We start from the raw sequence: 17,089 nt of genomic DNA, 5'->3' as shown, positions 1-17,089 counted from the left end.
GTGCGCATTCTTTCATGTTATTCTAAGATCGGTAGCTAGACTGAAGTACCGTCCAAAAAGCATTGTGTTCTCAGATACACAATCTTCTAGGTACAGAATTCTCCCCTACAGAATTCCAGTGTATTGGTACGAAATCAGAATTTCAAAGGACATGGAAAATCTCATTGCCAGCTTCCATTTCATCTAGCGAACATGATATGACAAGAGTGATAAAATGGTGGGGCGTGCAGAACGGCGGTACTTTTTTATGTGTTTAGATTAGCCTTTGTATGAAAATGTTACTTTAATCACATGTCAAGAAATCAAAAACAATGACTACAAATTATTATTTAAATGTATGTAAGTGTCTTTCATACTTTGCTGATTAAGGACTGAGTACCATTTATGACTGAACATCGAGAGTGGATGCATTGGGCCGTGGTCATGTTGAAAGAATCGTTCCGGTATTCGTCTGAGATGATTTGAGGGAGCTACGGAATACGTGTATGAGGGTCTACTGGCAACCACATGGAACTCTTTCCTCCAGACCGAATGCGAGGTTCTTAATTTAATTTAGCGAAAGTTGGTAGCAAAAAGAAATAAAAAGGAGAATAATTACCTGGAAACATTATAAGATATTTCCAATATGGATCTCACAAAGGTTACATCATTAACGATTTGCCTTTAAAAGAGGGAAACCGACTGTATACGACAGAGCTGAAGATCCGCTTTAGTCCTGTTCTCACAGACTCTAGGAGTAGACGCATAGGAGTAGAACAACAGCAGTGCACTCTCCTATGTTGTGGCTTGAGAGAACTGAGGTCGCGCAAGCACAAGTGCACAGAAATTTCCCCTGGGAGAGCGCAGCTTCCCGGGAGAGTGCGAAATCCAGCAAGGCAACAGACGAGTTAGTCCGTAACACGAGGTGTGTCTGCTGCTGTTTCACACTACTTCGCAACAAGGGCAAACAAGAAAAACTACGTGAAAGTCACGGTGCGCTATAAAAAGCTGACATCTACTGTGAACGCATTCAGTCTTCATCTCAGAAACAGACTGTATTTTATCGGCGTTTTTAATTTATTTTTAAAGGCAGAGGCGTCAGAGCGGCCACCCATCGTACTCGTGTTGTGAGAATGTTGCAATATACTTGCTTTATTTGTGAAACAATCATCCAGGCGGCTACTCGTACAGCTCAGAGTGCAAAATGCTTTCTTGACACGCAGAGAGGGGCACCAGATCCGAATCTATTTCATACAATCGATAATTGAACCTTTGTCTGGTGCACCAGAATTTTTTAGTGTTGGTTTTATGAGATTCTCTCAGTCTAAGGAATTGTGTGGATGTTCCCAAGCTCCAGCTCAGAAAAACGGCACTCAAACAGTTCAGAAAGTACTGCACACCGAACCCATTTTATTGATTCACAGACGACGGTGAGCAGGACATTCTTCTTTTGAGCCAGTTTGCATTTATGTTGATTAGAAGGGCACATGGTCACAGAATTAACATCAAAAGAACTGGCAAATTGTGGCTAGTCATTGCATAAAAGTCGTTGATTTCGGTACAAACATGGGGAAAATGGGACACTATTAAGTAAGCAAACACACTGATATTAGTTATTTTATATCGTTATTTCCAGCCAGAGAGCTGAGCTCAACTTATTTAGCTTATGAATTTGCTTTTTCCTTCAACTAAAATCTCAACTTCCTGCTGAATTCCTCTTTCGTTCTTTTCTGTAGGTTCTTTCGGTTTCTGTTCACGGTTTATCTGTAAATTTATGTTTCTCAATAAGTTTTCTGTATCCTGTCCCATGATATCTATATTGTCATTTTCCTGGTGATCTCTTTCAGGTTCGAGCAAGCAAGTGTTCTTAACTTTTATTGAAGTCATTCTTCCACTAAAAATAAAATTAATGTGATTCAGACAGACGCTTTTTATTTATATGTTGTTAACAAATACTACTTTTGGAACAAGTCACGACATATTTGTTCGTTTTAACACGTCGCGTTGGCGACAACAAGCATTAATTTCGCAATGCATAGTTGCTACTTGGCTCGAAAATTGCCCCCTAAACACAGAAAGGAAGAATTAAGAAACACAAGTGTATTTTCATGCTTCTTGCGAATCAAAAGAAGGCCTTCATCGAATGGAACAGCTGTTCGAAATTCCGAGAAGAATGGGTGGATATAAAGAAGTCTACATTAGAAGAATAACAGTTTTTTTGATTCTCCTTTATCTTCACTGAAATAATCCTGTTGTCTTCCCATGTTCCTTGCGCTCTACGGATTCGGTATTTCGTCAGCTGGTAACGTCGATGACACCGCGTTCTCTCAAAATTTCTGTGCCAACCGCCAGCCCACGGCTAGTGGAGGGAACTAAAAGAGCTGTTAATCGATAGTATCGCTCACAGTATAACTAAACTATGAAGGGATGCAGTGAGATGAGATTTGAGCTCAACTACAATAAGCGAAAAGGAAGCCCAAACATGAAGTTCACCTCGGGCCGAGTTGAAGCCGCATCATTCACAGTAATCACGTCTCCAGCCGAGTGTCACCACGAAGGTCATTTCAGCCTCTCTGTCTGTCTGATAATTCCTCCCTCTTTCTCCGTGTCTCTTCCACATTTTCACTCTCGGTAATTTGCCAATCTCTCCCGTTTTTTCCCACCGCATTTCTCTCCCTCATTCTCTCCTGCTGCCACTTTTTCTTCGCTAAGCCACTCACCGCGATGAGTAACGGAGCGCTCTCCCGTATGGCGCCACAGCACCCTAGCGACGCCACCAAAAAGATGATAACGCCGATGACGATGAGTACGACGGGCGTCGCGACGACGCTGCCCTCCAAGAAGTTGGAGTAGCCGCCGACATCCGCCACCACTTTGGCACCGGCCGCAATCAATCCAATGCCGGATATCTGGAAAAAAAACCATTTGTTAATATGACTACATAATGTGTGATAGTGAAAAAACGCAACTGTACGCTGGCATATAATACTGACTAGTCTTGTAAAATTACCACAGGCTGCTGCAAGCTATCGCAAGTAAGCGTAAACTACGTAAGTTTTTCTAGTAGCTTTGGTCAATTAAGATCGTAACCGTGTTACCTGTACTTTAGGCGTGTTTTGTACCTGTTGAGTGTTACCTCATTTCGATTGCTTTATCTGCGTTTGTGATGAGGGTCTTATCGGATTTCTCTAAAAACCGGAAGCGGTGAACCGTCTAGAAACAGGTTGAGGATATAGAAACGGCCACGTAACATATGAAATATTTTTGTTCTATATAGTTATCCGCCGGTCTGCAACTTAAAAATAAACAGTGTTTAGAGAAAAATTGAAATCTTCAGTGTTCATTCAGTTTTTATTCGAAAATTGTTGATATCTAACAAGAAACAGAAAGACGTTGTAGTATACATAATAAATAAAGATTTATCATATAACACTAGAAAATGCAATTTCTTCAACAGAAAAAAACAAAGAAGTCAACCATTTTTTATTATAAAATCCAGTCTGTATTTTGTAAGGATATAAAATACATGACGTACTAACACTGAATGACGTGTGGTTTTCGTTACGTGCAAAACAAATATATAAGAAACAAGGAGAAGTCGTAGGATTTTAGTTTCTCCCTCACACCTCCAGTTATGTTCCTTACCAACCAATATTGTGAATACTACCAGTAATTCTATAATTTATTACGTAATTTATGTTATGCACCAAAACTGCCGAACCGTAGCTACGACGGAGCGCAAATCTAATCCTGACACTGGATTTAAACGTTCATTCTCTATGCGTAGGCCTATGCAGAACACAATATTCAGCCAGGAACCAAAATGATATAGAACAGGTCGCTTTGGCACCAGCCTAATTCCCATATATCTCAAACGTAAAACAATTAGAATGCTTCATAAACTAATTCTACAGAAATCATTGACTTTGACTTTTTTGAATCACGTACAATGCATAATGGCGTGGAGGATCTGTCAGTGGAGGAGATATCAGAGCTACAAGTTTTCAAGTGGAGTAAAGAGTGTAAAATCAAGAAAAGACAAACAAGTATGCGTAAGATAATAAGCTGCAGGACACAACTGTTCACTGCAAAATGAGCTCAGTAACCACACAAATACTGACAATTCCACCGATTTTCTGTCGATGTAAGATTTAGTCGATGAGCTTGATTGCGAGAGACAGCATACCTCGAAAATTCTCAGTGTTGTCACTGGCGAAACATGCAGCACCAGATTACCTGAACATGCAAAAATTAAAATAATGCACTGGTCGTAGCTCACTCCTTTTACATGAAGACAAGTAATGCATGCAAACTTAAGAAAGAAACAGACGAGCAGTAATAGTTACACAAACTCACGAAAAACCTTGAATAATCAGTTTAAATCACTGTACAGAAAGAGACTGGTCCAATAAAAATTACGAGGTATAAAAACAAAAACAAAAAATTGTGGTATTCCAGATTAAAGGAAATGAGGTTGCTCAGAAAGGGAATATTGGAAATAAATCAGACAGACTGAAAAGAAACACTGGCAGGTCCAAAGGCCACACAAGTTATCCTGATTAAAAGTGGCGAGAGAACACAGGAACACTCAACAACGTGCACAGTATCCGATTACCATCCAGTCACATTGCTTTGCATGGATTACAAGATAATAGAAAAAATTCTGATTGTGAGAATAAAGGGAGTACTACATGAAATTGCTGGACCAGACCAGACAAGTAGCGTTCCAATCTTTAATGGAACTGGAATACTGAGAGACTGTTTTTTCCGGGTCCACAGTATTCAGCAGCAAAATACTGGCTCCCTCAGTATTGCTTTAGATCGTGCGTTTGACAAAGTGACCCATGATTTTTGAGGCATCTGATACTTCACTTTATCTTCCCGTAATCAATAATACATTCTTATCGATACATATAAAAATTATTTCAAGGATCCAGATGAACGATTACCTAATAATAGGACGTCCAGTGCAAATATCTGTCAAAGATATCCGTTGTCTGCTGCTTTATTTATAAAATCATTAGAGCTATTAATAGTCATATTTAATACAAAAAATTGTAAACTGCAGCTTTACATGACCTAACCACGACAGTGAAAAATGGCACTGAAGTTGTACGAACTAACCAGATTTTTGTATGTGAAGCAGTTATTAATGTGAAGAAAAGCAAACTACTCTGCATAACGAATCACATACACCTAGGCAGTTATCCTTACAAGGAATGCAACAAAATAGAAATACTAGGCGTTCTTTTCAGAAGCAGAATCAATGAATTCCTGAACAAGAACGCAAATAAATTGTGTAGAAAATAAGAAGAGGAGCGTTGATACGTTTCCATTATATGCTCCTCCGCCTAGCCAGAAAACACTTAACGCTTCCAGCGAAAGAAGGCAGGCTAATCCTGGTTGACGTCGAATACGAATCAAAACTACTCCTTGTGAAAAACATACTTCATACTCCCACAGGCCCTCTGGACAGAGCATAGTCCTTAGAGGAAGAACAGGGCATGTCAGGAGAAAATGAACTATATTTGGCCAAAACCAACTCTATTAAATATATTTGGCAGTTAGTCGGGAAAATGGAAACAGGAGGGAATCACAGTACAAAGAGTATTACCAAAATTTTATCATCATTTAAACGTGTAAACTCGAACATTCAGTTTAAAAGTTTGAATATCTACTGGAAGACTGCAATGAAAACTCTCTCTGACGAGTGTATAACTTCGGACGTACGCTCTAACGCAACATCTTCATCAATGATCTTTTACCCAGCGCAGACCTACGGCCCAGGTTTCACCAATAGCACAACCCATTCGGTACCGCCATGTAAGAGACACCACAATACACAGAATGGCTGAATGTTAGAAAACCGTAGACGTTTCGAAATGACGACACAGCACTATGCAAATAAGCTAAATGAGCAGCCATAAAACCTGTCGAACAGGAAGCTGATTTGCTTCGACATTCGAGCCTTCCCGTGAGCGAAAGAGTGAATGTTAACATGGTTAATTTGTGATAACATATCGTGTGTACTAAGAATAGTTAAACAACGTGTAAAGGTTTCCAAGGCCACGTGAGGAAAGAAAGATGGAAAATACTGATAAACGGAAACTGGGAACAAAATACAGATTATAGATAAATGCCGGACGAAGTGGCCGAGCGGTTAAAGGCGCTACAGTCTGGAACCGCGTGACCGCTACGGTCGCAGGTTCGAATCCTGCCTCGGGCATGGATGTGTGTGATGTCCTTAGGTTAGTTAGGTTTAAGTAGTTCTAAGTTCTAGGGGACTTAAGACCACAGCAGTTGAGTCCCATGGTGCTCAGAGCCATTTTATAGATAAATGCAGGCATATAGATCCAGGTACAAAGACACATGTCAATTGTAATCTAAACATTAACCTTGCTTTCAAATAATTTCTAAAATGAGAGAATTTCACTTGCAAAGCATACATAATGCTAGTCTAATTTGAAAAGGAATTTTAAGTTAACAACCTGAAAACATAAAAAAAAGCTGTGATCTAGATTTATGCCTACGCTAGAAGACTCAGTTATCATTCAAATTTTCCTTTCTGTTAACATTTTAATCAGTTGCACCAACTTTCTAACAAAAATTGTATTTATAATAGTCAACTAGTCAAGAAGACTTTAATTTCACACTTTCTTTCCTTTCAGATTTTTTCCACTTTGGAAGAGAAAAACATTTTAAAGAAATTTTATTTCACCTTAATTCAAAGCTGCAAGTCTAACGTGAAAAGTATTTCAATTTTGTGAGCATATATTAAGTTTAATTTACTTCACGAAGAAGCACTGTTTATTAATCTCATTTCTAAGCAAATACAGACAATTTAAAGAAAAATTACTGCCAGTACATACCAGAGAGGTTTCTTTTTTTACATACTCTTAATCTACCAGGAAATTTTACGGAAAGCAATGTCGGTATCTGTTTCAATAAAACCTATAGCCCATTGAGGTACAAGTTTTACTGAAACTTACCCTAAACGCTCTGTTACAAAGTCTGCTTTCATCTGATGATGACAGCACCCGAAACGTGATTGTAAATATTGAAATGTGTTAGTAGATATAGGAGGCCATAATCATAAAAATAGTAAAGATCATGAAAATTTTATCTGTTTCCGGACATATGCAGGGCCTTTCGAAAAGATACCTCCGATTTCACAAGACTATATCTTCTACATGCCTAAAGATAGAAACTTTGCCAGAATTTTCACTTATGCGTCGAAACTAATACTCTGCCGCGGCGACAAGTGTTAATTTCTGCCGGCCGATGTGGCCGTGCGGTTCTGTTCTACTCGCATAGAAAGCGAGGAAAAACGCAGTGTCTGTATACCAGTGGTCGTCAAACATTTTTGCTCAAGAGCCATTATTGACACTGTGGGGCGATACCTAGGGCAGCAAACACTGATCAGACAAAGCATTATGACTACCTACCTAACAGCTGGCTTGTCCACCTTTTGCACGGGTAACAACGGCGACGCGTCGTGGCATGGCAGCGAGGGGGCCTTGGAAGGTCGTTGGAGGGAGTTGACACCACACCTGCACACACAAGTCACCTAACTCCCTTAAATTCCGGGGAGGGGGGCGATAAGCTCTGACGCCACTTTCAATCACATCACAGATCTGTTCGGTGGGTTTCAGAGCTGACGATTTGAGGGGCCAGCACATCAATTTAAACTAGCCACTGTGTTCACCGACTCACTCTAACACACTCCTGGCCTTTTGACAAGGAGCATTATCTTGCTGAAAAATCCTACTGCCATCGGGAAACATGATCGTCATGAAGGGATGTACGTGGTCTGCAACCAGTGTACGATACCCTTGACCGTCATAGTGCCTTGCACGAACTCCACTGGACCCAATGATGCCCACGTGAATGTTCCACAGAGCATAATGGAGCCGCCGCAAAACTTGTCTCCGTCGAAGGTACAAGTGTCAAGAAGTTGTTCCCTTGGAAGATGACGGAATCGCGCTTTCTATTGGCATCATGGTTCAAATGGTTCAAATGGCTCTGAGCACTATGGGACATAACAGCTGTGGTCATCAGTCCCCTAGAACTTAGAAATACTTAAACGTAACTAACCTAAGGACATCACACACATCCATGCCCGAGGCAGGATTCGAACCTGCGACCGCAGCAGTCGCGCGGTTCCGGACTGAGCGCCTAGAACCGCTAGACCACCGCGGCCGGCCCTATTGGCATCATGAAGAAGGTATCAGGAGTTATCAGACCTTGCAACGCTCTGCCACTGCGCAAACGTCCAGTGCCGATGCTCACTTGCCCATTCCAGATGTAGTTGCCGATGCCATGGTGCTAACAATGACACAAAAATGGTTCAAATGGCTCGGATTACTATGGGACTTAACAGGTCATCAGTCCCCTAGAACTTAGAACTACTTAAACCTAACTAACCTAAGGACATCACACACATCCATGCCCGAGGCAGGATTCGAACCTACGACCGTTGCGGTCACGCGCTTCCAGACTGAAGCACCGAGAACTGCTCGGCCACCCTGGCCGGCGAGCAACGGCACATTCATGGGACGGTGGATGCGGAGGCCCACCGTTAGGAGTGTTCAGTGTACTGTGTGTTCAGACGTCCAACATTGAAAAATGATGTTAGTTCAGCCACAGTTCGGCGCCTGTCCTATTTTACCAGTCTTCCCAGCCTACGATGTCCGACATCTGTAATGAGGGGTGACCCAACCCCATGACATGACATCTGGACGTAGTTTCACTTTGGTTTCGCCACATGTTGAAGACTGTCACCACGGCACACCTCGAACACTCGCCAAGCCGAGATGTTTCCGAAATGCTTGTATTGAGCCTCCGGGCCATCGCAATCTACTCTCGGTCAAATTCAGATAAATGGCTCGCCTTCCCCATTCTTCACAGGGACATCGCGCTCACTGACACTACGTGCTCTGTGCTTTGTCTGTCTAGCAGTCACAGCAGTCATTTCTTACCAGATGAGGCTGATATCGCCTATAGGGGTTTGTAGTAGGAAGGTGGTCATAATGTTCGGGCTGATCAACGTATATACGGATCATATGATTAACTGGTAATCTACGTAAATTAATATATTACCAAAAGCTCACCATTCCTTACTGACGTTGTAAGTAGGCTGTTTATGTTTTCTTTATGTAAGTAGGCTGTTTATGTTTTCTTATTGGCAACGTTTCGTAGCGCTCTATATGAAAATCACTGGCTGTGCTGTGTGCAGTCTGTGGCTAGTTTGCATTGTTGTTATTAAAATCTTTCATTTGCTAACTATCCCTATCAGTAGTTAGTGACTTCCGTAGTTTGAATCTTTTATTTAGCTGGCAGTAGTGGCGCTCGCTGTATTGCAGTAGTTCGAGTAACGAAGATTTTTGGTGAGGTAAGTGATTTGTGAAACGTATAGGTTAATGTTAGTCAGGGCCATTCCTTTGTAGGGATTTCTGAAAGTCAGATTGCGTTGCGCTAAAAAAATATTGTGTGTCAGTTTAAGCACAGTCATGTATAAAATGTTCTAAGGGGACGTTTCAACGTGAACTCCCCTGTAGTTTCAGATGTCAGATTACTGTACAAATGTGTTAAATATTTGACTTTAAGCGCATAAGCTAGGAAAACATTGGAAAAGGTTTGCAATTATGATGAACGTTTGTGGAAGCGCAACACTGGCCACGTTGCACTCCATTTTTAGCAAAAGGAAGTTATTCTCGCACCTCAGTGTTTATAACATCATTTCACCCGAACTATGTGTCGTACATGTGATAAAAGTTTACAAGTACATTCTGCGGCATCTCCGGATACTGCCTGCAAAATTTGTTGCGAATGATTGTAAAGAAGTAGTAAATTAAAACGTCATGCCCGCTGCGGCAATTTTACTGGGTGAACAGCGAAAATGTAGATAGCGATGAACTTTTTCCTTTCGCTACTTTCGTTATTTTGTGGGGTTGTGGGGAAGGGGGATATCGCCGATAAAAAAATTCATAAAAACTTGAAATTTTGTCTGAAGTTTGCTAGAAGTCGCTAAGTGTTCTCGTTCTCAAACACTGGTTGAATAAAGTCCTGGTATTTGCACGCTAGTACTTATCGTTGCTTCAACAAAAAGACACTCTTTCCAACTATCATACTAGTCTTATTGTGTTAAACGTCTAACATAAGATTATGCCTCTTACTGAGTAGATTATGATGTTGTTGTTGTTCTTGTTGTTGTGGTCTTCTCTTTCCTTTATGGGACTTAACTGCTAAGGTCATCAGTCCTTAAGCTTACACACTACTTAACCTAAATTATCCTAAGGACAAACACACACACACATACACGAGGGAGGACTCGAACCTCCACCGGAACCAGCCGCACAGTCCAAGGCCTTCAGTCCAAAGAGTGGTTTGATGCAGCTCTCCATGCTACTCTATCCTGTGCAAGCTTCTTCATCTCCCAGTACCTACTGCAACCGACATCCTTCTGAATCTGCTTAGTGTACCCATCTCTTGGCCTCCCTCTACGATTTTTACCCTCCACGCTGCCCTCTAATACTAAATTGGTGATCCCTTGATGCCTCAGAACATGTCCTGCCAACCGATCCCTTCTTCTAGTCTAGTTGTGCAACAAATGTCTCTTCTCCCCAATTCTGTTCAATACCTCCTCATTAGTTATGTGATCTACCCATCTAATCTTCAGCATTCTTCTGTAGCACCATATTTCGAAAGCTTCTATTCTCTTCTTGTCCACTCTATTTATCGTCCATGTTTCACTTCCATACATGGCTACACTCCATACGAATACTTTCAGAAACGGCTTCCTGATACCTAAATCTATACTCGATGTTAACCAATTTCTCTTCTTCAGAAACGCTTTCCTTGCCATTGCCACTCTACATTTTATACCCTCTCTACTTCGACCATCATCAGTTATTTTGCTCCCCAAATAGCAAAACTCCTTTACTATTTTAAATGTCTCATTACCTAATCTAATTCCCTCAGCATCACCCGACTTAATTCGACTACATTCCATTATCCTCGTTTTGCTTTTGTTGATGTTCATCTTATATCCTCCTTTCAAGGCACTGTCCATTCCGTTCAACTGCTCTTCTAGGTTCTTTGCTGTCTCTGACAGAATTACAAGGTCATCGGCGAACCTCAAAGTTTTTATTTCTTCTCCACGGATTTTAATTCCTACTCCGAATTTTTCTTTTGTTTCCTTTACTGCATGTTCAATGCACAGATTGAATAACGTGGGGGTTAGGCTGCAACCCCGTCTCACTCCATTCCCAACCACTACTTCCCTTTCATGCCCCTCGACTCTTATAACTGCCATCTGGTTTCTGTACATATTGTAAATAGCCTTTTGCTTCCTGTATTTTACCCCTGCCACCTTCAGAATTTGAAAGAGAGTATTCCAGTCAACAATGTCAAAAGCTTTCTGCAAGTCTAGAAATGCTATAAAACTAGTCTGCCTTTCCTTAACGTTTCTATGAGAAGGCATTGGGTCAGTACCGCTTCGTGTTCCTACGTTCTCCTGAATCCAAACTGATCTTCCCGAGGTCGGCTTCTGTCACTTTTTCCATTCTTCTGTAGAGAATCCGCGTTAGTATTTTGCAGCTGTGACTTATTAAACTGATAGTTCGGCAATTTTCACATCCGTCAGTACCTGCTCTCTTCGGAATTGAAATTATTATATTCTTCTTGAAGTCTGAGGGTATTTCGCCTGTCTCATACATCTTGCGCACCAGATGGTAGAGTTTTGTCAGGGCTGGCTTCCCAAGGATGTCAGTTATTCCAATGGAATGTTGTCTACTCCCGGGGCCTTGTTTCGAATTAGGTCTTTTAGTGCTCTGTCAAACTCTTCACGCAGTATCATATCTCCCATTTCATCTTCATCTACATCCTTTTCCATTTCCATAATATTGTCCTCAATTACATTGTCCTTGTATATACCCCCTATATACTCCTTCCACCTTTCTGCTTTCCCTTTTTTGCTTAGAACTGTGTTTCCATCTGAGCTCTTGATATTCATACAAGTGGTTCTCTTTTCTCCAAAGGTCTCTTTAATTTTCCTGAAGGCATTATCTATCTTATCCCTAGTGAAATATGCCTCTGCATCCTTACATTTGTCCTCTAGCCATCCCTGCTTAGCCATTTTGCACTTCCTGTCGATCTCATTTTTGAGAAGTTTCTATTTCTTTCTGCCTATTTGATTTTGCGCATTTTTATATTTTCTCCTTTCATCAATTAAATTCAATATTTCTTCAATTACCCAAGGATTTCTACTAGCCCTCGTCTTTTTACCTAGTTGATCCGCCGCTGCCTTCACTGTGATAACGTGTTAATTTTTTTAAAGTTGGTCAGTAATTACGCAGAATTTTTAAATCGATTTTTGCCTTGGAAGCCGTTAGATAATGGTTACTGCTATTGGGCTCCGGAGTAGTTGCTTACAATTAATAACACAGATGATCCCCAACAGATTAGCTACAGTAAGGGCATGATAAGTCGGTCGCCGTCCCTGAAGTACTGATCGCTTCATGTCGGCACCATATTTAAACGCAGTATTGAATATGAGACACCATCACGAAAGTTTGATAAATTCTTAAATTTTGTTTATCTTCTACTCATTGCATTATATTAAAACAGCTTTAATTAATTTGAAGTTGCTTGCTACAGGCAAGTACCATATTTGAAGATAACCTCTGTAGTGCACACTCACGATTCCCTGTTACTGCTATGTCAAAATCGATGCCAAAACAAATGATAGATATAATATCGGTACGAGTCACGCAGGCTTGTGTGTTGTCAGTACCAGATGATAAACAATAAATCACTCACGCTTCTACTCCTGAGTTAGGCGGCCAGCGGCCACATTTACTTATCTCATGGCCAAATTCAGCAACGACAATTAAAAATATGCACCTCTTAAAAATTTAACCGTCCCTGTAAATATTTTTGTTTGTTACTGTGCGGAAAACAAGACTCTGAAGAAGGTCCTGACATTAGTTGACGTTTTTGGACTCGGCTGTTAGTTTCTAGGTGCGTGTTACTACAAAGTACGGCTGAGAAACGCGGACTGCACGAATACGTGATTCGGGACGCATGCGACCCGTGGGCCACAGTTTGACGACCACTGGTCTATACGCTCAGTACCAGCCGTAATTTCTCTCTTCGTGGTTATTAAGCGAAATATACATTGGCGGCAGTAGAATCATTCTGATATCAATAACAAATGTCTGCTCCCTGAATTTTCTCAACGGTGTTTCCCGAAAAGAACGTCATCTTCCCTCAAGGGATTCTCATTTGAGTCTAGGAAACACCGTAATACCGACGTATTAATCAAATCTAATGGTAACAAAACTAGCAGCACGCCTCTGAATTGGTTAGTTGCTCCGATGTCTTCTTTTAATCCTGTCTGATGAGGATCCCAAGACTCGAGCGGTACTCAAAAAGCGTCACGTCAGTAACGCCAGCGACACTATCCTAGAATTCTCCCAGTTAACCGAAGTCTACCATTCGATTTCCCTGCTACCAATCTCACGTGCTCGTTCCATTTCATATCCCTTTGTAACGTTACGCATGGATATTTAATCAATGTGTTTGTGTCAAGCAACACACCACTGGTACTTTATTCCGACATTACAGCATTGCTTTTCCTTCTCATCCCCCTTAACTTATATTTTTAGGTTTAGAGCAAGCTGCCATTCATCACACATATTAGAAATTTTATCTAAGGCATCTCGTATCCTCTTATAATCACTCAACGACGACACCTTACCGTACACCACCGCACCACCAGCAAACTGTCTCAGATTGCCGCTCACCCTCTCCGACAGATCATTTATGAACATAGAGTATGATAGCGGTCCTATCACGCTTCCCTATCACACTTCCTTGGGGCACTCCTGACGATACCCTTGTCTCTGATGAACAGACGTCGTCGAGGACAAAGTACTAGGTTCTATTACTTAAGAAGTTTTAGAGCCACTCACATATCTGAGAAGCTATTTCGTACTTTCGTTAAAAGTCTGCAGTGAGGCACTGAGTCAAACGCTTTTCCGGAAATGTAGGGAGATGGAATATGCCAGTTGCCGTTCATCCAAATGCAGAAATGGAAAATCATTTTCTTGAAACTGCTGGTGGCATCGTGAAATGCTTTGAGCTGTACGGGGTGCAGTGCCTTACTCTCGAAGTAAGTCATCCTATGCAGTTGCAATTAGACTGTACCTTTTGTTGCTTTGTGATCACTATCTAGATCCGACTCATGTTGAATAATGGCCTGCCGGAGTGGCCGTGCGGTTCTGGGCGCTACAGTCTGGAACCGAGCGACAGCTACGGTCGCAGATTCGAATCCTGCCTCGGGCATGGATGTGTGTGATGTCCTTAGGTTGGTTAGGTTTAATTAGTTTTAAGTTCCAGGCGACTGATGACCGCAGAAGTTAAGTCGCATAGTGCTCAGAGCCATTTGAACCATTTTTTGTTGAATAATGAACGAGCAAGCGAACTAGGTAACTGCAACGTATGAGTCGCCAATTTTGAATTGGCACCAAGGTTTTTTTTTAAAGTTCGATACGTATGTTAAAATTTACCCCAAGGTCCTGTCTTCATTCTCGTAAAAGATTTGTGAAATTGGACCTGTCTGAAACAATCTGCTTTTTTCGTGTAATGATTGTTACTTTTTCGTCCTAAAGGGAAGGGCTATCATAAATCTGCCACAGTCCGCTTGATTTAAGATAGGTCTATAAAGATCGTAATGCAAGAGGATTACTATTTGTAACTATCTACCTTCTTTCTCAAGAAACGTACTTTTTCTTCGAAAAAACGTAATTGAAGGGTGGAAGAAAGGAAGAGTAGGGTATTGGAGATGGAGCACCAAATCGGATTAATTCAAGAATGGGGAAGGAAATCGGCCGTGCCCTCCCAAAGGAACCACGCCTGAATTTCCCTGGAGCTATTTAGAGAAATCACAGAAAATCTAAACCTGGATGGTCAGGCTCGGATTTGAACCGTCGTCCTCCCGAATCAGTGTTCAGTGTGCTAAGCATTTCACCCTCTCGAAGTGACGGATGGGTAGGAGCTCGTTGATGTGGGTGGAGGACTGGTGGAGATTGAGGGGCTAATGAGAAATTTCTTTGTTAGTTTCAAGTAAAGGATATGTTGGTCTGGTCGCTAGTAATTACTGCAAGCAGTTGTTCTACTGAATAACACGAGCTTTGTGGTGCGGTAGCGGTCATACCGTACTGAGTATGGCATAGCATGTTGCCCGGGTACATTACTGCGCTGCGGGTAATCAATCTCCCAGGCGCTGTATAACTACTAATCACGCCTATACTTAACAATGAGAATTATTGTTCCTTGGGGGTGAAGAAAAACTGAGACGTTTAACGTTGCTTAGATTTCAACAGTCACTGCAAATTACATTACTTCGAGCTTATAGCACTTTCAGCTACGCAAGCTCGTTAGAACAACTCAGAGGATACATTTCCCAGCTCGATATTACTGAATTCTATTCACGAATGGTCAATACAAAAACGCCTTAACTTACATTTCCACCATTAGCCAACATAGGATGAGTGAAAAGGTTATTTACTTTCTACGAAATAAATTTGTGATATTAAGTAAACGAAATACGGACTGTTTGCATTATTATTGCGTTCCGTTCAAAATGGCTCTGAGCACTATGGGACTTAACATCTGTGGTCATCAGTCCCCTAGAACTCAGAACTACTTAAACCTAACTAACCTAAGGACATCACACACATCCATGCCCGAGGCAGTATTCGAACCTGCGACCGTAGCAGTCGCGCGGTTCCGGACTGAGCGCCTAGAACCGCATGGCCACAGCGGCCGGCATTGCGTTCCGTAATTCACTTTCTTCTGTAGAATATTTTAAAATATTTACAAATTCTTATTCCCCCAAGTAGATTTACATTTTCCGATTTTACCAATGAAGTATGGGAGAAACAATGTCTCTGCAAGCAGTAGCCGGCCGGTGTGGCCCAGCGGTTCTAGGCGCTTCAGTCTCGAACCGCGCGACCGCTAGGGTCGCAGGTTCGAATCCTGCATCGGGCATGGATGTGTGTGATGTCCTTAAGTTAGTTAGGTTTAAGTGGTTCTAAGTTCTTGGAGACTGATGACCTCAGATGTTAAGTCCCATAGTACTCAGAGCCATTTGAACCATTTGGTGGTCCAGATTACTGTACACACCGGTACCTCTAATACCCAGTAGTACGTCCACTTGTATTGATGCATGCTTGTATTCGTCGTGGCATACTATCTACAAGTTCATCAAGGCACTGTTGGTCCAGATTGTCCCACTCCTCAACGGCGATTCGTAGTAGATCCCTCAGAGTGGTTGGTGGGTCACGTCGTCCATAAACAGACCTTTTAAATCTATCCCAGGCGTGTTCGATAGGCTTCATGTTTGGAGAAAATGCTGGCCACTAGTCGAACGCTGTCGCTATCCTGAAGGAAGTCATTCACAAGATGTGCACGATGGGGGTGCGAACTGTCGTCCATGAAGACGAATGCCTCGCTAATATGTTGCCGATATGGTTGCACTATCGGTCGGAGGATGACATTCACGTATCGTAAAGCCGTTACGGCTCCTTCCATGACCACCAGCGGCGTACATCAGCCCCACATAATGCCTCCCCAAAACAGCAGGGAACCTCCACCTTGCTGCAGTCGCTGGACAGTGTGTCTAAGGCGTTCAACCTGACCGGCTTGCCTCCAAACACGTCTCCGACGATTGCCTGGTTGAAGTCATATGCGACACTCATCGATGAAGAGAAGGTGACGCCAATCCTTAGCGGTCCATTCGGCATGTTGTTGCGCCCATCTGTAACGCGTTGCGTGGTGTCGTGGTTGCAAAGATGGACCTCGCCATCGACGTCGGGAGTGAAGCTGCTCATCATGCAGCCTATTGCGCACAGTTTGAGTCGTTACACGGCATCCTGTGGCTGCACGAAAAGCATTATTCAACATGGTGGCGTTGCTGTCGGGGTTCCTCAGAGCCATAATCCATAGATAGCGGTCATCCACTGGAATAGTAGCCCTTGGGCGGCCTGAGCGAGGTATGTCATCGACAGTTCCTGTCTCTCTGTATCTTCCTGTCTCCCTGTATCTC

At 42.1% G+C, this 17,089-nt stretch overlaps 1 protein-coding gene across 1 annotated transcript in view; it reads right to left on the bottom strand.

Annotated features, from left to right (window-relative positions):
• The window catches only part of LOC126162745 (CD63 antigen-like), a 48,973-nt gene that overhangs the window by 26,164 nt on the left and 5,720 nt on the right, over positions 1–17,089 (bottom strand). The window contains exon 2 of the mRNA XM_049919428.1: positions 2,700–2,888. Within this exon, the coding sequence (XP_049775385.1) occupies positions 2,700–2,888 (189 nt within the window). The remainder of the gene's footprint in view (positions 1–2,699; positions 2,889–17,089) is intronic.

The sequence above is a fragment of the Schistocerca cancellata genome, chromosome 1 (assembly GCF_023864275.1).
Source record: "Schistocerca cancellata isolate TAMUIC-IGC-003103 chromosome 1, iqSchCanc2.1, whole genome shotgun sequence".
NCBI classification, from domain to species: Eukaryota; Metazoa; Arthropoda; class Insecta; order Orthoptera; family Acrididae; genus Schistocerca; species Schistocerca cancellata.
This window is presented reverse-complemented; position numbering and strand designations above follow the sequence as displayed.